At 41.6% G+C, this 22,681-nt stretch overlaps 1 protein-coding gene across 1 annotated transcript in view; it reads right to left on the bottom strand.

Annotated features, from left to right (window-relative positions):
• Positions 1-369: 369 nt before the first annotated feature.
• Positions 370-22,681, bottom strand: part of LOC145410008 (organic cation transporter protein-like) — a 139,763-nt gene continuing 117,451 nt past the window's right edge. The window contains exon 11 of the mRNA XM_080280218.1: positions 370-643. Coding sequence (XP_080136344.1) covers positions 526-643 — 118 coding nt within the window. The 3' untranslated portion in view covers positions 370-525. The remainder of the gene's footprint in view (positions 644-22,681) is intronic.

Below are 22,681 nucleotides of genomic sequence, written 5' to 3'. Positions count from 1 at the left end.
AGTCTCCATGCCAAAATTCGGCTGCTGGGTCAAGTCATTCGAGTGTGTATTACCGGTAACCTTAAATAGCCTCTGATCAGTGACCTCAAATGACCTCGGAGGTCAACCTCACACAGCCTATGTCCAAACTGGAGGTCATGTAAGTCTCCAAGCCAAAATTTGGGCTACAGGGGTACCCGGCGTTGCCCTGGCCAAAAAGGGGTACACTCTGACCCAACTAAAGCCATCCTTGGATCACCCTGATTCAGAATATACATGAGTCTGGGGGTCTCTGGCCCTTGGTTTGGGCATGACTAAAGGACAAACAAACAAACAAATAATGTGACTCTTTTATATATACAGATATATAAAGTTTAAATATTAGCATTTTACTGGAATATACTGTAGGTAGTCAGTCTCCATAAATATTATTATACTTTCCTGGGATATAGGTAGTTGGGCTTCATAATTAATGCAGTGTTATCTGGCGTACAGGTAGCCAGTCTTCATCTGTTTTCACTCAACATGTTTAGTGTTGTGTCTCCTCTACTCTGCAGGTAGTTTCTCTTCAGCAGGGTTCATTAAGCTGGTGGTTGTGGAGTCCTCATTACCTGAACTGCTGCCTACTTTTACATCAGTCGCCTCAGGCTCATCAGTGGCTCGTCTGTGGAAAAGACACAAAAAGTTGGTCTCTGAAGGGCATTACTATTAACACTGGTACTGCTGCTGCTGCTGCTACAACAACTATACTACTGCTGCTGCTACTACTACCACTATTACTACTACTACTGTTACTACAACTACTACTACTACTACTGATGGTGATGATGATGATGATGATTAGTAGTAGTAGTAGCAGTGGTAGTAGTAGTAGTAGTACTGGTACTAGTAGTAATTGTAGTAACAGTAACAGAAGTAGCAGCAGCAGCAGCAGTATTAGTAGTAGCAGTAGTAGTAGTAGTAGTAGTAGTAGTAGTAGTAGTTCAGTTCAGTTCAGTTCAGTTCAGTTCAGTTACTTTTATTTCGCAATTCACACTAGTATTGCATATACATTAAAATCTACATTTTACGTACAAGTACTAGAATATTTTTCATTCATTCATTCATCATCTAATCCTGTGTTGCCCATGGTAAGCGAAGGAGCCCGGGGCTAGCCAAGTTTGTCTTGACGTTTAACTCACCCCGTCCTGTTGATGTACATATGCGCCCGAACGTTTTGTCACTGTGACTCCCGTTGACATTTATAAACGCCATGCAATTACAAGGGCCGTCATTTGCACATTTTTCAAATTTCGCGCATGATTTTTGGTACGTATACATGGGTTAGCCTCCTCTAACTGCCGCCAGGCGGGTACACTCCTAGATCCCGTGTGACCCATGTGCTCCCTTGTTTCAGTCATCCACCTGTTAACAGTGCCCTAGAACAGACATGGCGCATCAAGGTCTCTCTGAAAACGATATTCAAGCCGCCCTTGACGCCTTCACAGGCGATAGTGATTCTCCACTAGATGACATTGTGGAGGACAAGGACTATGTGCTGCCTGAAGACGAAACGAGCAACAGTGATGAGGAGGTACCGTCGCCAAGGAAACAGCCGTATGTCAAGTACCATAAGGTGAGGGAAGGCCAGCCTGGATCCCATACACATCCACACACCTCTCTCCAGCCCCTAGACAAAGGGTCTGACGAGGACAAAGATGAGGACGAGGACGAGGATGGCTCCATAGGACTTCGTGCTACCTCATGGTTGGGGAGGGAGAGGATTTCGTTGTTGGGAGCTGAAGGTGCAGCGAGAAGGAAAATAAGGTATGGTCCTTCTGTTTTGTCTTGGAAAGGCACAGGTGGTGTGGCGGGAGTGAGCAGTGAAAGGGAAAGTGGTGGTGGGAGGGAGGCAGGGTGAGCATGTGGTGCACCTGGGCAGCGGGCAGGTGAGGAGCCGCTCCCTAGCACCTCTTCTTCCCCACAAAATTCCCACACTTCCTCTCCACAGCCCCGTGATGTGGGGAAAGGAAGGAAAGGGAAGGGAAAGGGGAAGGGAAAAGGGAGAAGGAAGAGGAGTGCGAGTGGGGAAGGGCACCGCTCCCCACCTCCCCAACCTCCCCTGCCACCCTCTCCACACCTGGACGGTGATGATGGAGATGAGGCTGGAGACGCTGATGTGTCGTGGGACTGGGAGGATGGGAGTGACTTCATGCCTATCGTTCACAAGTTCACAGAGGAGTGGCAGTCTGGCTATACTGCTCGTGGACTCCATGCAGGCTCCACCAGGATGGATTTCTTCCACCTGTCCTATGGTGAGGAGTTTGTGGGCTATATTGTGGAGCAGACGAATTTATTTGCAAGCAGCCAGTGCAGTGAAAGTGAAAGTCACGGTATGATGAGCAGGGCCTACCGACAATATGACTACCCGATAACTCTGAGATGTTTATCTTTTTGGCCCTGGTTCTCTTGATGGGTACTATATGGAAAAACCAAATTCTGGGATACTGGTCCACGGACCCAATGACCAGCACACCTTGCTTTGGGAAGGTAATAGGTTGCAGTCGATTCCAGCAAATTCTCAGCCACCTCCACTTTAATGATGCTGACGACCCTGCTAATGCTGATAACACTGACAAAAATGAGGAGAATAAGGATGATATTTGATCACCTGTGTGAAAAGTTCTGCTCATCCTTCTGTCCTTCTTGTCATAGATGAGAGTCTCGCGTTGTGGAGAGGCAATATTTCTTTTCGCCAGTACATACCCAGCAAGAGACAGTTTTGGGTTCAAGATCTTTGTTATGTGTGACTGTAAGACTGGTTATGTGCAAGACATAGTTTTGTACATACACCGGTGCACAGACAGACATAATAGAAGATCCAAGTATTGGGACTCTCTGGGGCCATTGTGAAAACAATGATAGAGGAGTACCTTCATCGTGGTCACGTCTTCTATCTGGACAACTGGTACACTAGCCCCTTTCTCACTCGGTACCTCCACCTTTACGGCGTGGTTTACCAGATTGCTTAATAAAGTCGTGGAGGGTGAGAGGATGCCGGAGGAGTGGAGAAAAAGTATACTAGTTCCGATTTTCAAGAACAAAGGTGATGTGCAGTGCTGCAGCAACTACAGAGGTATAAAGCTGATCAGCCATGCAATGAAGATATGGGAAAGAGTGGTGGAAGCTAGGCTGAGAAGAGAAGTGAGGATCTGCGAGAAGCAATTTGGTTTCATGCCAGGAAGAAGTACTATAGACACCATATTTGCTTTGAGAATGGTGATGGAGAAGTACAGAGAAGGTCAGAAGGAGTTGCACTGTGTGTTTATAGACATGGAGAAGGCTTATGAGAGGGTACCGAGAGAGGAACTGTGGTACTGTATGAGAAAGTCAGGAGTGGCAGAGAAGTATGTGAGGGTGGTGAAGGACATGTACAATGATAGTGTAACAGCAGTGAGATGTGCAGTAGGAATGGCTGAGGGTTTCAAGGTGGAGGTGGGATTGCATCAAGGATCTTCTTTGAGCCCCCTTCTTGTTTGCAATAGTGATGGACAGATTAACAGATGAGATTAGACAGGAGCCTCTGTGGACAATGATGTTTGCAGACGACATTGTGACATGTAGTGAGAGCCGGGAGGAAGCTTAGGCAGAGCTTGACAGATGGAGATATGCACTGGAGAGAAGGGGAATGAAAGTAAGAAGAAGAAAGACTCAGTACATGTGTGTAAATGAGAGAGATGACAGGGGAACCGTGAGGCTGCAAGGTGTAGAGGTGGCAAAGATAGATGAATTCAAATACTTGGGGTCAACTGTACAAATTAACGGAGAGTGTGGTAGAGAGGTAAAAAAAGAGAGTGCAGGCGGGATGGAGTGGGTGGAGAAAGGTGACAGGAATGATCTGTGACAGAAGGGTCTCTGCAGAAATGAAAGGGAAAGTTTATAAGACTGTAGTAAGGCCAGCCATGTTGTACGGAATGGAGACAGTACCACTGACAAAAAGACAGGAGACACAGTTGGAGGTAGCAGAATTGAAGATGTTGCATTTTTCACTAGGAGTGACGAGGTTGGACAAAATTAGAAATGAACATATTAGAGGGACAGCCCACGTAAGTCAGGTTGGGGACAAAGCTAGAGAGGCGAGACTGAGATGGTGTGTACATGTGCGGAGGAGGGATGAGGAGTATGTTGGGAGGAGGATGCTGGAAATGGAGTTACCAGGCAGGAGAATGAGAGGAAGGCCAAAGAGAAGGTTTATGGATGTAGTGAAGGAGGACATGCGGGTGGTAGGTGTAAGAGAAGAAGATGCAGAAGACAGAGTAAGATGGAGACGGGTGATCCGCTGTGACGACCCCTAAGGGGAGAGCTGAAAGGAGAAGAAGAAGACCTCCACCCTTACAACACTGGAGTCTGTGACACAGTCACGAAAAACCATCGCCATATGGTCAAGGTTGGGAGGAAACTTGACAAGAACAAGATGGTTTTCTTCAAGGCGAATAACATCCTCACCACCTTATGGAGCCACAATAGGGAAGTTTTCCTCCTGTCAATGGTACACCGCCCCCTCATGCATCGCACAGACTCCGCGGATTACCGCAGCGATAGGAGGCACGACGTTTGGAAACCAGAGTCGGTACTGGACTACAGTGTCAACATGGGGTGAGTGGACCAGTCTGACTCCATGATTACCAGTGCAGAGTGTGCCAGGACCACGATGAAGTGGTACAAAAAGCTCTTCTTTCACTTGTTTGACATCATGGTCCTCAACACACACTACCTCCATGCCTTGAGAACGGGAACCTCTGAGAACTTCGAGGGGTTTGTGGGGAAGCTGTCTCATGAAATTATCAGCAGGTATGCACAGGACAAGCCCCACCACCGCACTCGTCCCCCCACCGCTGCCCAGACTCCCCTACCCCTCACAGGATGCCACTTCCTCAGCAGCATCCCCCGTCAACCGAACTGTCCTAGACCCCAGTGCCACTGCCATATACAGTACAGTATGCAAGCACCCTAATGTAAGACTAACAAGTCAGAAGAAAGACACGAGGTACGAGTGTGTGGAATGCAACATAGGGTTGTGCTTTGAGCCATGTTTCAGGGACTATCACACTTTGGTACATTTCTTATACTGTGTGTGCTTGCAATAATATGATGCTCAATATAAAAGTAAGGCCTGTACATAATGCGATAATATGATGCTCAATATAATAGTAAGGCATGAAAATATGTGATAACAGTTATATAAAGAGGAAGCGGGTGTAATGTTAGTGGAAAAATATAAGTTGAAAAAGAAAAAGTAAGTTGAAACAACAGTCATAGTGAGTTCCCTCACTTTGTACATTTGTGCTAATATTACGTTAAATGTAACTGTACGGCCCATAAATATGTGATAACAGTTATATAAAGTGGAAATGGTTGTATTGTTAGTGGAAAAGTATTATATAAGTTGAAAAACAGAATGTAAGTTGAAACAACAGTCATAGTGAGTTTGCTCACTATGTACATATGTGCTAATATTATGCTGAATATAATTGTAAGGCCTGTAAATGTGATGACAGTTACATAAAGTGGATACGGGTGTAATGTTAGAGGAAAAGTATTACATAAGTTGAAAAAGAGAATATAAGTTGAAACAACGGTCGTAGCAAGTTCACTCATCATGTAAATATGTGCTAATATTATGCTAAATATAATCGTAAGGCCTGTAAACATCTAATAACAGTTATAGAAAATGGAAACGGGTATAATGTTAGCGGATAAGTATTAAGTTGAAAAACTGAAATGTATGTTAAAACAACAGTCATAGCAAGTCGTATGTGACCAATTTTGGCAATTTTGCTATGCTCGCTTAATGGAACAATGCTTATTTTGCCTATATTTTTGTGTGAAAACCAATATATTCTTGTGCTACATTTTATTTTGTACCAAATTAATAAATATATACCTATTCTGAATTATTTCCAATACTTACCCCAACCATAGAAAATGGGACAGCAGCTGAGCGCCTCCAGAGAACACGGTACCAGGTGTGCGGAGGGTCACCTGTTTAGATCACTTCTAGGTTCAGCTGAACACTTTCTCTTTGATCTGCCATCGTTTTTCACCAAAACGGAGGTTTGAGCCAAAAAAAGAAAGAAAGAAAAAAAAAGAATCCGCAGGGATGGGGGGGGGGAGTCAGTGGTGAAAAATCTGCTGGGACAGGGAGGGTTAAGATGAGAATGACCAGCTTCACTCATCCCTGAGTGGCATTACTTGAGCAATAAATCCCAACCTCCCCTTGGATATAAACCTGCACTGACTCAGTCCGATTGGAGAGCCCTAATTACCCATTAAACCACCAGGATCCATAATTTGGCTATATGGTTAACAGCCAGCATAGTAAACAGTTTCCTGATGTACAGGGAACCATTTGGTTTGTCACTCAGTGTAAAATCACCCGTAGACATAAGGAAGAGGAATAATGAAGGAAAGAAGGCCAAAAGGAAGGAAGGAAAGAGTGAAGAAGGACAAGAGGAAGGAAAGAAAGAATGAAGGAAAGAAGGACAAGAGGAAGGAAGGAAAGAAGGAAGGAAGAGAGGAAAGGAAAGGCACCCAAGAGCAGCTTTACATTGAGTGAGTGGATGGTGGGCACCCTCACTTACCACAAAATGTTCTATCTATCTATATACCTAGGCTGCTTCCCCCAAGGAAAGGGAAGTAGCCGAGACAGGACGACACACTCCCAATTTACTCATCCACTCAAACACATTCATTCGTTTTTTAGTCCCAAAGGGGAGAAGGGACAGATCCTCACCGTACCACACCGCACGAGTGTCAACCGCGCAGTGCAATCAGTGACATCCACAGCAGGGCCTGACAGCAGAGTTGGTTTACCCCTGCCATATCATAATAGACCCATCCCCTTACCTGCACCTGACCTGATCAGCTGATCAGACTAAATGTGGGAGAATATGCCCTCAGGGCTGCGTCATCATTTTTCATTCACAATTTCTCTCCATTTATTTCTGTCACACACGGCCACTCTTCCTTGCTCAACAGACATCCCTCTCGCATCCAACGCACTCTTCACACTGTCTATCCATCCTATTCGTGGTCTTCCTCTCAGCCTTACACCTTTCACATCAAATCTAGTTATTTTTTTCACCAATCGCTCATTATCCATTCTCTCCATATGCCCAAACCATCGCAACACCCTCTGTTCAACTCGATTAGCCATCTCTCGAACAACTCCAGTTCTCCTTCACACTTAAACATTTCCCTCTCGATCCATACGTGTCACTCCACACATACTCCTCAGACACCTCATCTCCATTACATTCAAACTTTTTCTCTTTGCTACACCCATATTTCACGTTTCAGCCCCATATAATGCAGTCGGTACCACAACACCCTCGTGCAACCTTCTCTTTACATCCATTCTAAGCAAACAACATCTAAACAGTTTTTTCATTCCTCCCAGCTCTTTTCCTACTTCATTCATTCTAAACTTCACTTCTGCATCTATTCCATCAACAGCAACATGTGACCCTAAATACTTAAAACACTACATCCTCAAGGAACTCGCCATTCAAAACTATATTCATCCTCTTACCATTTACCGACCTCGTACACTTCATCACTTAACTCCTATTCTCATTTACTTTAAATTTCCTCCTTTCACACACTCTTCCAAACTCCTCTACCAACTGTGTCAATCTCTCCTCTGAATCAGCCACCAGTGCAGTATCATCTGCAAACAGCAGCTGCTTCTGGTTCTGCTCTCTACCATCAACATTCACCCGACTCAGACCTCCACTTAAAACTCTTGCATTCACCTCCCTTACAACACCATCCACATAAATATTAAACAACGAAGGCGACATCACACATCGCTGCCGCAGCCCCACTCTCACGGGAAACCAATCACTCACAGTATTTCCCACTCTTTCACACGCTCTACTGTTTACACAAACACTTTTCACCCCATTTAGTAATCCATCATCAAGTCCATACAATATTAACACAGTCCACAAAGCTTCCCTATCAGTTCTATCATTTGCTTTCTCCAAATCCATGAACGCCCCAAACACATCCTTGCAGTTCGCTATATACTTTTCACACACTTGTCTCACAGCAAACACCTGATCCATGCATCCTCTCCCTCTCCTAAAGCCACACTGCTCATCACCAATCACTCCCTCTGTACCCTTTCTAATTCTCTTAATTAACACTCTACGATACACCTTACCTACAACACTCAACAGACTTATACCCCTCAAGCTAGTACATTCATACTTATCACCCTTGCCTTTATACAACGGGACCACACAAGCACTTTCCCAGTCAACTGGCACCATGCTTTTCACAAAGTACACATTCAATAATTTTACTAACCAGTCAACAATAGTCGCTCCACCACCCTTCAGGCATTCCACAGCACACCAATCCATACCTGCAGCTTTCCCTGTTTTCATCTCCTTTACTGCCTCCTGCACCTCCTCCCTCGTGATCAAGGAATCACTCAACTCTCCGAACACATTAATTCCTTGCACCCTTCCATCTGCCACAATCTCAGCCACCCTTTCCTCCTCTACATTTAACAATCTTTCAAATTACTCTGCCCATCTCTTCCTTACTGCATCCATCTCAATTAACATCCTTCCATCCTCTGCTTTTACTCACTCTTCCTTCCCAGACTCTCCCTTTCGCACCCTTTTCATTTCCTTCCAAAACATTTTCTTATTCTGTTGAAAATTCTCAGTCAACCGCCTACCCCACGTCTCATTTGCTGCCACTTTAGCATCACGCACAAAATATTATAAAGTAAAAAAGAAAATCTTTATTTCTAGTAAAAATTTCATCCTAATAGAAAGCCCCAAATAATGAATTCTTGCGCCAAATAGATCGTACATTTGTTGCTTCAAGAACACAAACCCAAATAATGATGATAAAAATAAGTATAAAAACATAATCAGCAATACTCTGTTGCAACCCTTCGTCTGGCCAAGCAAGTACCCCCGACTTCCCTGTACAGTGCACACCTAACCTAGTGCATAACTGCCCTCATCCCTCACCCTCTGTATAACACAGAGACAGCAGGTTGCATGGAAATCTCTGAGAAAATATATATTTTTTACTTCTTCATTATTTTCAGACAACTAAATAAGACACAACATTCTATCAAAAGGCATCATTTCACTGGAAGGCACATAACGACATGAAATATCATGACTGTATGGTTAATACTTTCTTTAATTCTGGCTTGAGATTACTTTCTCAGGTTGCATTGAAATTTCTGATTAAAAAAAAAAAAAAAATACTCAAGACAAAGCATTCTACCTATCAAAAGATAGCAGTTCTATATAAGGCACATAATTATTTGGTATTTCATGAGTCTATAGTTAATACTTTCTGATAGTTGCTCAGGAATCAAGCTACTGACGGACACTAGTATTTACAATATCCTCCTCTGACTGTCAGGTGGAGGGTAATAAATCAGATGTTGAAAAAAAAAATATGATAAAAAAATAAAGTACTCTGCTAATATCATAGTACTGTAAAACAAACGCAATAAAGTGAAAGCTTTTGAAACTACAATTTTGTCCTAATATTGAAAAAGTTAAATATCAATGAAATAATTAATAAAATACTGTCTATAAACTGCAATAAAATAAAACTATGTGTAACTACACTGTATCGTTCTGACATTAAAATCTAGAACATTATTTACCTAAAAATATAATGTGCATGCATATCACTTAAGCACAGAAAAAACAAACACACACACACACACAATAATGTATACAGAGCATGGCATCCAAGTAAGACAATGTACATAATAATAAAGTAATAAAAAATATGCAGTATTAACATTACTATGACATGTGAGATATAAAAAATCACATCAAAAATAAAAAAAAAAGGTGTAAACTGAGTAATGCATGTAAAAAGACGAAGAATAGAAATAAAAGGTCTTTCTGATATATTATTAAAAACCACTGGGCATAAACTTATTTCTAAAATCACATACTTAAATCTCATATTATCATTCTTGAAAAGAAACGGTAAAACGAATTAAAGATTATAAACTATTAATTAATGTCAGGTGGCGTGGAGATATAGCTACCTAGCACTGGGCAAGTGATATACAGGTGTTTGTTTTGTCTCATGTCTCTGAATCCAAATAATTTGCACTTTTCAAGTATTAATATTGCATCGCCATATATCAACATTATAAGTTTCATGAAATCATCTTTCTACACTGCTGGCAAAGTAACCATGATATAAAAAGTTTTATTAAATTTAATGATTGGTGGGGACACTCTCCACCCATTCATTCAATGTAGTGCTGCTCCCGGGTGCCTGCCCTTTCCTCTCTTCATTCCTTTTTTTCCATCCATCCTCTTCTTTTCTTTCATTCTTTCCCCTTCCTTCTGTCTACGGGTGACTCTGCACTGAGTGACAAACCAGATGGTTTCCCGGACATTAGGAAACCATGTACTAAAGTGGGCGTTAACCATATAACCAAATTATGGCACCTGGTGGTTTTGTGGGCAACTAAGGTGCTCCAATCGAATGTGCAGGTTTATATCCAAAGGGTGGTTGGGGTTTATCGTTCACAGTGTTACTTAGGGATAAGTGAGGCTGATCAGTCTCATCTTAAATGTCAGGGCCAACTTGCCTAGTCCCGGGCTCCTACGCTTCTTACGGAACGACACTGGATTGGATGATGAATGAATGAATAAGTTGATTACGTGAACAGTCAATTCTTCGATAATATCTGGCTTGTGCATGGGCAACATGATGTCTGGGAAGCAGCTGGCGACATGATTCTGCCACCTCATGATTACTAGTAATAGCGTACCGAGGGAGGGGGGGGCATGCGGCCATCCCCCTCCATTTTTGCAATATATATATATACTCGTATATACGTATATATATATATATATATATATATATATATATATATATATATATATAACTTGTTATTTGTTTATTACAGTTGCAAAGTTGTTTGACTGAAATGTGAGTGTTTGAATTTTAGTATAACGTAATTGGAGAGACTGAATCATAATTCAGTGGCAAAGAATACTTAAAAATGACTTTCAAATATGCTATATTAATGTTGTATACCCATTCCCTTTGGCATCAAAATGATAATAAAATTGGCCCAAATGCAAAATTTTCTCAGGGAGGGGGTTACTGCACCCCCCCCTCCCAAACCCCCAAGCTGTACGGGCTTGCTGCGCTCATCAAAGTCATGGGCTGCACAGTTAAAAAGATAAAAAAAAAAAGCCCCTCTTTTTTCAAATTTGTGGGTATGACACTGATTACTAGCATAGGTTGGAACACTGATCATACATTTACAAAGTTTACAGATTGCCATATCGAAAGTTTTATATATGGTCAGAGAAAATAAACTACTGATGTTTCAGCAGTCCATAATCAGGCTTGCAGTACATATTAACCCCTACACCGCGGGCTTGTTTACCAGTAACTTGCCTGTGCCGCGGGGTTATTTGGGCTCCGACAGACTCTCAAAAAATATTTGCCAAAAATCAGTTATTAGTCCTAGAATAATAAAATTATATATGCTTATGGCACATACCTTCAGCTTTCTCCTGGAATGATTGTTTAGCCTTCGTCGGTTACCGTAGGACTTGTGGAGAACTCTGAAGTAGGGTAACGAAGTCTCCACTTTACACTTCCCGACAACCCGTAATATGATTACCACAGCCAGATACAAACACTATAAACACTATTCTACAATTTTCAAGTAGTTTGGGATCCATACTAAAAAAAAAACACTGTGAAAGCAATGGAAATTACGAGCGCGTCTGATCGTCGCACTGGCACTAGTTCGCTCTTGGTAGTCTGTCATTTATTATTCATAAAACCCCTCACACTTTATATTTCTATTACTATATAACACTTATATATATCTATAGTCTTTATCCATAAGTTTCCTTCAGTAGTATTAGTTTATTGTCACTGTAGGGATTCAATTTCTTTCAGTAAAATACGTAGCATTCACTTTCTCGTCCTGTATACTGGCATTGAGAGTGAATGTCACTTTCATCTTCACTCTCATAACTCATAGCATTCAGACATGCTAGAGTGAAACTTTCACTTTCATTACTCCTAGGGTATATACTCGTATTCTTATAATACTACTCATTTACATTTCTATTTACGTTCTCTATTTTATTTACGTTATTTACATTTCTATTTTATTTACACTGTGTTGTGCACTGTCACTTGAAATAACTTATAAAACTATTTTCCATTGTTCACGTATATTTACATTCATTACTTTCACTTGCTGTTTACACATTATTTACACATTATTTACAATTCCACTTGCACTGTTTTACTCAATAGAAAGATTGTAGTCACTCTTTTATCAATTGTCAGCCCTTTACCTCTTTCCACACGAGGTTTAGTAGGGGGTAAAGGTCACAGGGCCATTTGCATGGGGGTGAAAAAAGGCCTTGAAGTCAGCAAGAAGAAACATACGTACTCTCACTTCGGAAGTTGAGAGAGAACTGAGTGATAACGGAGGACCACCAGCGTAGAGGCCTGCTAGGGGTTATTCAGAGTTACCAATGTTACTTCTTGAAACAGCTAAGTCTAGCACTGATATGATTGGCAGGAAATCTAGACAATACATTATAAATTTGGTAGTTCCAGGTGAATGTAAATATCACTTAGGTTGCTCCCTTCCCTCCTTACATGTATATTTATTACGAAAATAGATTAGAGGCCTACTTAGGAGATATATATATTCAGAGCTACCAATGTTATATCTTGAAACAGCTTTGTCTAGCACTGATATGATTGGCAGGAAATCTAGACAATACATTATAAATTAGGTAGTTCCAGGTGAATGTAAATATCACTTAGGGTTCTCCCTTCCCTCCTTACATGTATATTTATTACGAAAATAGATTATAGGGCATATTTCAAGGGAAAAAAAACAGCGAAAATTAGCGAACGAGTGCACGTGAGGTGTTGTCAGGTGATAATTAGCCAATTCCAGGTGTATGGCACTCTCACTTACCTTATTTCTTTCTTGTATATATTATTTGGTATAAGAATAGGACATAGGGCTTATTTCAATGGATGAAATCAGTGAAAAATTCCAGGGAAGATTTACTTAGCGTAGCACGGCCGGGCAGGCGAGAGGATAGGGTAATGGAGGGGGGGTAGGGAGGGGAGTCAAGAACTGGGGGAAATGGCTAAATTGTCAACAATGGATGGGAGTACAGATGAGATTAGGAGTGCTGACTAGTGTTGGACATTGGCAGTACCGATAGATGATACAAGCCCCCACTTGGAAGCCCGGTTGAATTCAAAATAACACAGAATCACAAAAGCGACGCCCCGCGGTATGATCCCTTGCTCCCAAGCGTCACGAAAGTGACGCCCCGCAGTTAAGGGGTTAAGAAGGAATAAAAGTGTGTCCTGATCAACTAGTTTAACCCGCCCCATCCCAACTACTGTTCCTTCACTGACTCCCCCCAATCCCAACCATTTTTGGAAAAAAAAATTTTTGCCTCAAACCTCCAATTTTGGTGAGAAACACCGAAAAATCATAGAGAAATCGCTCACCTGAGGATTAAAATACTCGATACAGGTGGCAGTACCTCCTCACCTTACTGTGTTTTCTATCAGGCTGGCTCCAAAGAAAATGAGTTCTAAGGGAGGGTAACCATTCCACACCACTCATAAATGGTATTTATTTATTTATTTGGTACGAATTTATATCTAGTATGAGAGTATATTGGTTTTCATACAATAATATAAGCAATATAAACATTGTTTCTCTCACAAAGCACATCAACATACCTGACCTTTTTTGGCGACATTACCTGATCATCATTTCTGATTGTTTCTTCCTCTAATGCTATGTAAAGTTTGTCCTCCACATTGTCATCGAGTGGGGAATCACTCTGGCCCTGAATTTCGTACCGTGGCACAACATGTCATTACTGGCCAGGTCACTGGTAACAGGTGAATTGCCGAGATGATGGCGTGCGGGGGGGGGGAGGTCATGCTGGGTAAGGCATTGTCCTTGCCTGGCATCTTGTAGAGGAAGGTGTCCCGTGTATGTGTACCAAAAATCACTCGCGAAAATTGAAAATTGTGCAAATTAGGGACATTGCAATTGATTCGCGTTTATGTACATCAACGGGATTGGCAGTGACAAAACGTGTGGACGTTCATTCACGTCAACGGGATGTGGAGGGTTAAAATCTCTTAAGACTGTGCTGAAGTTAGAATATAATGTCTTCTGCCTAAACTCAAAATCATTAGCATCATACAAAGTACAGCATATGGAATATATATATATATTTTTTTCAAATAACAGAACAGTGGAAGGAAAAACAAATGAATAAAATAAATCCACACACCAGATTACTGGCGCCCTCCATTCATAAAATATCTGTAACAGTTGAACTTGAACAGCTGATGGTTGAAGTATGGAGGGAAACAATTTGGGGGAGATGAGTTCCAGGGAGATGCAGTTCGGGGAATAAAAGAATTCTCATAGGCAGAAGTTCTGCAATGTGGCTGTGTGACATTCCAGTCATGAGCGCTACCAGATGCCCGTGTAGCATTGAGGGAAGACACAGAGAGGTGGCACAATGGACGCAACTTTGTCTGAGCATTTGCCATATAAGTACCTGTAATATAATGCAAGGAAGGCAACATTCCTTCTTATTTGTAGGGGAGGTAGTTTATTTATAATACCAGGGTTATTAATATTTCCAACAGCTTTGTTCTGAAATTTGTCTAGATGTTTTAGTGCAACTTCTCCACATCCATTCCACCAGGGTGGAATGCACATGACTCTTATTAATTATAGCCCCAAATATTTATTTATATGTCCTAAATATTTATTTTGTGTCACTATTTTAACTTGCTGTGTCCCAGCAAATTTTTCACCACTAAAATCCTGGCAGATTTGGGGATTTTTTGGGGGGGTTCAAACCTCCGCTTTTGGTGAGAAACATTGGAAAACCACAGAAAAAGTGCTCACCTAAGCTTAGCCCTTTAAACGCGGATCGTCGCGTTTGCGACGCTCGGCGAAAAGGACATAACAGCGGAACGTCGCGTTTGTGATTCTAGTAAATTTTGAATAACCGCAGGCAGGCAGGCTCCAGCTGGTATTGTCTATCAGTACCACCACCCTTTAGCTACAATTAGCATACTTTACCTTTGTACTACTGACCTCCGTTGTTGCCAAGTATCTCGTTTTTCCCCCTTCCCCCCCCCACCACGGCCCGGCCAGCCTGGCTGTGATACATGGCAGCGCTCTGAGTGATCAGAACTGTAAATCTGCACTCTCCTCTCACAAGCAGTTTATGCTAATAGGAATCGCTTGTTTCCCCAGTTGTAACACTAGGTTTTTTTCTCATGGTTTGCCCCTGTTTAGCGTCAGTTTACCGCAGGCTTTCAAAGTGACATTATGGCGAGTTGTAGCTCTTCCGAGTCAGTGCAAGCAGCCGACAGGAACGAGAATAAAGTGACGGGCGTAAGGCAGAATAAAAAGCGCGCCGCGGTGATCTTTTGGGAAGTAATATGATTGAAAATAATGTAGTATACATGTTTTTAGCTGTGAAAATGGAAATGTTTGTTGAGTGATGGGAAGACCGCCGCCGCGCTGCATGTCAGCCGTACGCTCCGTTGATTTTAGCCTTATTTTCAGTGCTTATTGTACAAATACGGATTCCAAACTACCTTTACATTGTAGTATAAAGTTTACTGTGACAGAATGAGGCTGTGGTAGAGGGGAAACCGGGTTGCTGGAGGTGTGAAAGTGAAGATTTAGTTACCCAACTTTGCAAGTCTCCACAAGTCCTTGGGTAGTCCACGAAGGCTCAACACCTGTCTCTGGAGAAAGCTGAATGTAAGTACTATCTGCTATACCAAGTATAATGTTCTAGGGTTAATCTCTGATTTTTGGCTAATATTTTCCTACAGGTACTCAGACCGCGATACAACCCCGCCACTCGGGGGAGAGGGGACTGTTCACGGCCGCGTTTAAGGGGTTAGAAGTGGTCTATACACATGACCCTCTGCACACCTGGTACCGTGTTCTCTGAAGCCGCACTGCGGCTGTCATGTTCTTTATGGCAGGGATTAGTATGGTAAACCACTCAGAATAGGTAGATATTTATTAATTTGATCCCAGAAAACATGTAGTACCAGAATATATTGGTTTTCAAACAATATTATAGGCGATATATGCATTGTTCCATACAGCTATCACATGAAAATTGGCAGAATCTTGCACATATGGCTCACTATGACTGTTGTTACACCTTATATTCTATTTTTCCACTTATACTTTTCCACTAACATAATACCAGTTTCGACATTATATAGTTTTTATTACATACTTACAGGCCTTACTATTATAGTGAGCATCATATTATCGCATATTCACAGGCCTGACTATTATAGTGAGTATCATATTATCGCATATATACAGCACTTTCTTTTATCATAAGCGTCATATTACCGCATATTTACAGCACTTACTAATATCATAAGCATCATATTATCGCATATTCACAGCACTTTCTAATATCGTGAACAGCATATGAGACTCGCGTCTATGACAAGGTCTCTGTAAGGATAGAAGGATGAGCAGAACTTTTACCAAGGTGATCAAATACCATTCTTATTCTCCTTATTCTATCCATGTAATTTGCATTAGCACGGTCGTCAGCACCGTAAAAGTGGAAGTGGCTCAGAATTTGCTAAAATCTATTCTAGCCCATTACCTTCCCAAAGAAAGATGAGCTGGTATTTAGGTCTGTAGACCAGTATTCCAGAATTTGTCTTTTCCGTACAATATCCATCAAGAGAACCAGGGCTAAAAAGGTGAACATCTCACCTGTGCTGGGTCACTGCTAACGGGTGAGTGACTGAGACAAGGTCGTGCATGGGTCACACGGGGTCGGGGAGTGTCCCCGCCTGGCAGTGGGTAGAGGAAGGTTCCTGCATATACATACCAAAAATAACGTGTGAAACTTGAAAAATGTGCAAATGTCGGACCTTGCAATTGCAAAACATATGGATACGTCAACAGGTGTCACCGTGGCAAAACGTGGTGACATATCCACACGTCAATGGGACGCCTCAGGTTAAGGTCATCATTGCCGAGTATCCTGTAGGATCCAGGAAATCCATGTGGGATACTTAACCCACCCCGTGCTGGCGACGTACATGTACATCGGCCCATATATGCATAGACGGTGCCAGCAACATACATGTACATCAGCGATTTGATATATTTGTCTAAATCCCAAAGTTCAAATTAGGCGCCAAAAAATCAGCTGGGATATTCCCGCACCTCTCTAGACCTTAATATATCATCTACATACCCAACAAGAGTGTCTTTGGCTCGAATAGCATAGTTACCAATGAAGAAAATGCAAAGCTTCTGCCTCCTCTTGCTCTGTGGTAGTAGTGGGTGGTGAAGTCTATGCGCATTACTCCGAAATTTTCAGCTGCCTGCTTAGGGAGAACTGACCTCAAAATCAACCTAAATGGCTTTTATGGTTGTTCTTCATGTTTTCTCATCATTTCTAACCTATCTAGCAAAAAAAAAAAGTCAAAAATTGGCCGGCACCACAGCTCCATGGGGATCCAAAGCCTGCCGGCATGCAGCAGGTTAAAAAAAAAAAAAAAAAAGGTGTTTTGAAAAGTCCACCAGGAAGCCTAGAATATTCAGGTGGTCGGGATTTTTTTATTCCAAGGTGGAGAGGAATGCCTCCTCTTTCAAATCTGACCGATCAGGATGCAACAAGCATTCTTGGGGCTCCCTGACAGAACATTTAATGCATCAGGCTTGGTCCAATTCTGAAACTGGCAACATCTCGTGAAAAATCCTCTGACTTTCAGCATCCTCATGCCCATACCCATGGAGATAAGTTTACCATTACTTGATGTTTGAGGGGGATAGTTGGGCATCATTTTGATATAGGTTTCGTTTGGTTGTGATATCTTGGAATTAGTGAAAAACGAGTGTGAAAAGGTGTAGAGCCCAGCTGGGTAGCTCTTGGGGACTCAACTGACCACGCTCAGTGGGCACTCATAGACTTTAACGGTTTTATTTGTTTCCACCTATGCACTTCAATAATTATTTTTTACCATTCTGGTGTGTTCTTTCTTTGATATCATTATATATTACTGTTATTTATGGATAGTAAATGTGATTTACGAGAATAATTATATATATATATATATATATATATATATATATATATATATATATATATATATATATATATATATATGTGTGTGTGTGTGTGTGTGTGTGTGTGTGTGTGTGTATACACACATATATATAAGTCATGTTAGCCCACTGTGTTTATGTAATTTTATCAATTTTGATAATGAGAGTGGCTATATAGGATGACTGATTAATATTTCTTTCATTTAGTTACCTAGATGCTTTTTGGCCACCGGGCAGGGGGAGAGGGAGTGAATCATCAGCGATAGATTGCCCCTGTACAAGGAGCTGACACTGATGTTGAGGTTAACACTGGCGTTGATGTTGTCGACCCTGATTTGGGCATAAGTGCCCTTTTGGATGAAAAGACATCATCATCAAATGATGTCTTTTCATCTCCTTCAACTTCGAGAGCAACTAGTGGTTAGTAGAAATCACCACTGACAGATGTCAGTCTTTTTAAAGTTTTGCATACTCAAGAGTGGGCTTTTAAATTATTGCTTTATGTCTCGCCATTTAAATTTGGGCATGCTGGACTTCCCAGTCGGTTTGTGTGTAGGTACATAACTTTGTCGTTAACGTACGCTATCAGTGGAGGAGAGGCTAGAAGAAGTGGAGGAGAGATGGGAAGGTGGAGGAAAGAATAAAAGGAGTGAAGGAGAGATAGAGACTTTACCTTATTCATTTATTTATTAATTACCTTGTTTCTGTTATAATCAAATTATTTATTTCTTTTATACTTACCTTATATATCCCTGTTATACCTACCTTGTTTATGCCTTCCTAACCATTTCTTTTACTTACGATTTGTTTACTTTGCGTTAATATTTACCTGCTTTTGTCTCTTTTCAGCCCATGGTACATGTCAAACACTATGACAGAGCCACCAAGACCTACAAGGAGGTGTCATGTCCTGATGTCATGAAAAAGTACAACGGAGGATGGGTGGCATTAAGAGTGACATGCTGACACACCTGTACAAGATCCCAAAGCATGCACAATATTACTAAATGAAGTTCTTTGACCACATACTCGACCTCTGCGTCTGCAATGCCAGGGTGCTCCACAAAAGGGATTGCAAGGCTTTGGAAGTGCCTCCCATGCCTCTGAAGGAGTTCCAGCTGGATATTGTCAATATAGCCAAGTGCAAGAAGGAAGCTTCAACCATGCTCACCACGGCATCCCTTTCCCGAGTGTCAGTGCCACTTCCCAGGCATGGTCAAAGGACAATAGTGCCGAGTGAACACCAGAATGCAAAGACGCTGCATGTCCCCCATCATATCAGTATGTGTCAGAAATGCAAGCACTGTTCACAGAAAGGCAACATCCACAGGTCCCGATGGATGTCCGAAGCATGCAATGTTGCCTTATAGGCATTAATATAGTCATAGCACAACATGTAATAGTTACAGGCATTAACATAATCAAAGCACAATATGCAACACTAGCACAATATGAAGTAAGCAGGTGGATATGTCCAGTGCAACAGGAAGAGAAACACAAACATCTCCTGGCCTGGACTATCAAGAATGTCAAACACAAACACATGACGTACGTCAAACACATGATGCAACTCAAGGAAGCCAGTTAACCCGTCACGTCCCGAGGTTTTCCGCACCTCCGACATCCCCCAGTCCCGAGGTATTTTCGAAATTTTTTTTGGGGGCTAAAACCACTTTTGGTGAGAAACATCGAAAATTCATAGAGAAATCATTCACCTGAGGTTTAAAGTGCCCAATCCAGTTAGGAGTTCCTCCTTACCTGAGTGGGTTTTCTAACATGCTGGCACCAAAGAAAACGAGTTCTATGGGAGGGTAACTATTTTATCCACTCATAAACGGTATTTATTTATTTACTTGGTACGAATGTATATGTAGTATGTGAGTATATTGGTTTTCAAGCAGTAATAAAGGCATTATAAGCATTGTTTCACTCACTAACTAATCACCATACCTGACCTTTTTTTGCCACATTACCTGATCATTATTTCTGGCTGTTTCTTCTTCTAATGCTATGTAAACATTGTCCTCCACATTGTCATCGATTGGGGAATCACTCTGGCCCTGAATATCTTTACTAGGCAGGTCACTGGTAACAGGTCCTTTGCCAAGACAATGGCGTGAGGGGGGGAGGGGGGAGGTTATGCAGTGTAAGGCATTGTCCCTGCTTGGCATCTTGTAGAGGAATAGAGGAAGGTGTCCCGTGTATACATACGAAAAATCATGTGCGAAAATTGAAAATTGTGCAAATTAGGGACCTTGCAATTGCACGACGTACTGGTACGTCGCCGGGACTGGCAAATGCAAATCGTTGCAACGTACCCATACGTCGACGGGATGGGGCTGGTTAAACACGTGATGGAAACGTGCTAGACACTGTACACATGCATATATACACACGCATATCAGCCAGCCTGACACCAGGCAGTAATATATACCCTGAAATCAGGTGTAGAAGTCAGTAGGAGATTGGGAAGAGTAGGAGACTGGGGAGAGTAGGAGATCGGCCGCCAGTAAGAGATTAGCTGTCAGTCTGACAATCAGTGGGTCATGTCACTCTGTTACACAAGTGCAGGGGTAGGCAGTGAATAATGTAACTGTGTTACAATAAAACCCTTAACCCCAGAGTGTCTATACCTCACCTTCACTTACGATACAAGATTGACGGGGTGGGGGGTGAGAGTAAGAAAGACCTACTTCGAGACTAGAGAGATAAAGCCCACAAACACACAATCTCTGTGCTATCCAATGCCTCACGACTCTTTACAGTGGTAGTAGCCCACATTAATCTATACTGTTGACATGGGTGCCTCGCCAATCAACAACTACAATCCCAGACTCCTAAGCTACGACTATTATCTATATCAGGCAGCAGCAGTAATCTATGATACTCTATAATTCCCGACACTGGTAGCAAAGATTCTCTACAGTATCCACATTATTGACACTGGTGGCACCTACCTCCCTAGATACCTTCTACCTACCTATCGACTTATTGACAGCCTTATGTCTGTCTGATGAAAGGAACTGCTTCATAATTTTTTTACAAAAATTTATAATTTCATTTTCAGAAGAGTTGGTAATGTATGCACATTCAGTTTCGCATGTACTTTTATATTTTTGTACAGTATGCTTTTGTAATTAAATTTTTGACAGATACTTTTTACTTATACCTTCATTGATACTTACCTGCAAAACAATAAAAATTTAACAGGAAAAATCGAAAAACAATTACTTGGTAAAATGTTTTTCTGTAATATCTGATTGAAGGTAAAGAAAGCAAAATGAATTACTTAAAAAAATAGAATATGCAAAGAATACTTGAATATGACCTAAAATTATGATATAATTTGCAAATAAACCCAATGGAACTTATATATGACTGAAGATAAAAGGGGCTGGCAAAATGTGATCAAAGTTTTCCGATAAGGTCCACAACAGCTGAGCCGGGCTCAGAGTGGTGCATAGAGACTCGCCCACAAGAGCCGGACTGGGACGATCGTGGTCTGTCGAAAGTCGCCCGAGGTTCCTAGCTGGGATGCTTCACTGACAATGATGAACAAATAACGAAAATTTTCGAAAAACGTTTCATTCATTCATTCATTGCCAGACGCCATGTATCCCAGACGGGGTGGCCAAGGGCTTAGAGTTAATTGTTTTTACAGGGAGGGGCACTAATCCTCCACCAACCCCACTTGACGTAGGGATGCCAACAGCATCTGGTGTTCCCAGGCGGTCACCCATCCAAGTACTAACCAGACCCAACGTTGCTTGTACAGGAGTAAAAATACTTGTATTTGCCTCTAGTTTAACATGCTAACAGCATTTTCGAAATTCCCAAGGAAGCTTGGGGTGGACCTAAAATGATCTGGATACAGTATTGGCAGGAATTTGTTTACTACTGAGCATCAAACACATAGTATTAATTGTATTCATGCTTGTGTAATTCTATGCATAATGTACGACACAAATTCTCCATAGCCTGAGTACATGTAATGAGAGCTATATCGTCTACATACTCTTTTCATACTTACCATGCATCCATCATGCATTGAGGCAATTTTTGTGATGATCTGATCAGTATAAAAATTGAACAAAAAGGGAGAGAACACAACTCCCTGCTGTACATCCCTTTCTAGTGGACAGAACCGACTACCATACACCTTCCATACAGCATTAGCAGACTGATTTCTGAGGTAGCGTATCAACATCTATATTATATCCATATCTGTTTCCAATAATTTACTGCCAAAATAAAGTGATCCACTCGATAAAACATTTTAGAGAGATCAGTGAAAGCAGTTACTCGAGATTTTTAGTTTTATGGGTATGCATGCATTACTTCATTATATAACATGTAACAGTAGTTGACATACCATTTTTAATGCCGAACTGCCTACAGTAAAGATTACTTTTTTCAGGTACATGTAGTAAGTGAATTTCCAGTACCTTTAATAGAAGGATGACTGTATCACTGGTATGTAATTACTGGAGTTGG

This window comes from Coenobita brevimanus, chromosome 84, assembly GCF_032717465.1.
Source record: "Coenobita brevimanus isolate Jiangsu-jjx chromosome 84, ASM3271746v2, whole genome shotgun sequence".
In the NCBI taxonomy this organism is placed as follows: domain Eukaryota; kingdom Metazoa; phylum Arthropoda; class Malacostraca; order Decapoda; family Coenobitidae; genus Coenobita; species Coenobita brevimanus.
Note: the sequence above shows the minus strand (reverse complement) of the source record. Positions and strands in the feature narration are given on the sequence as shown.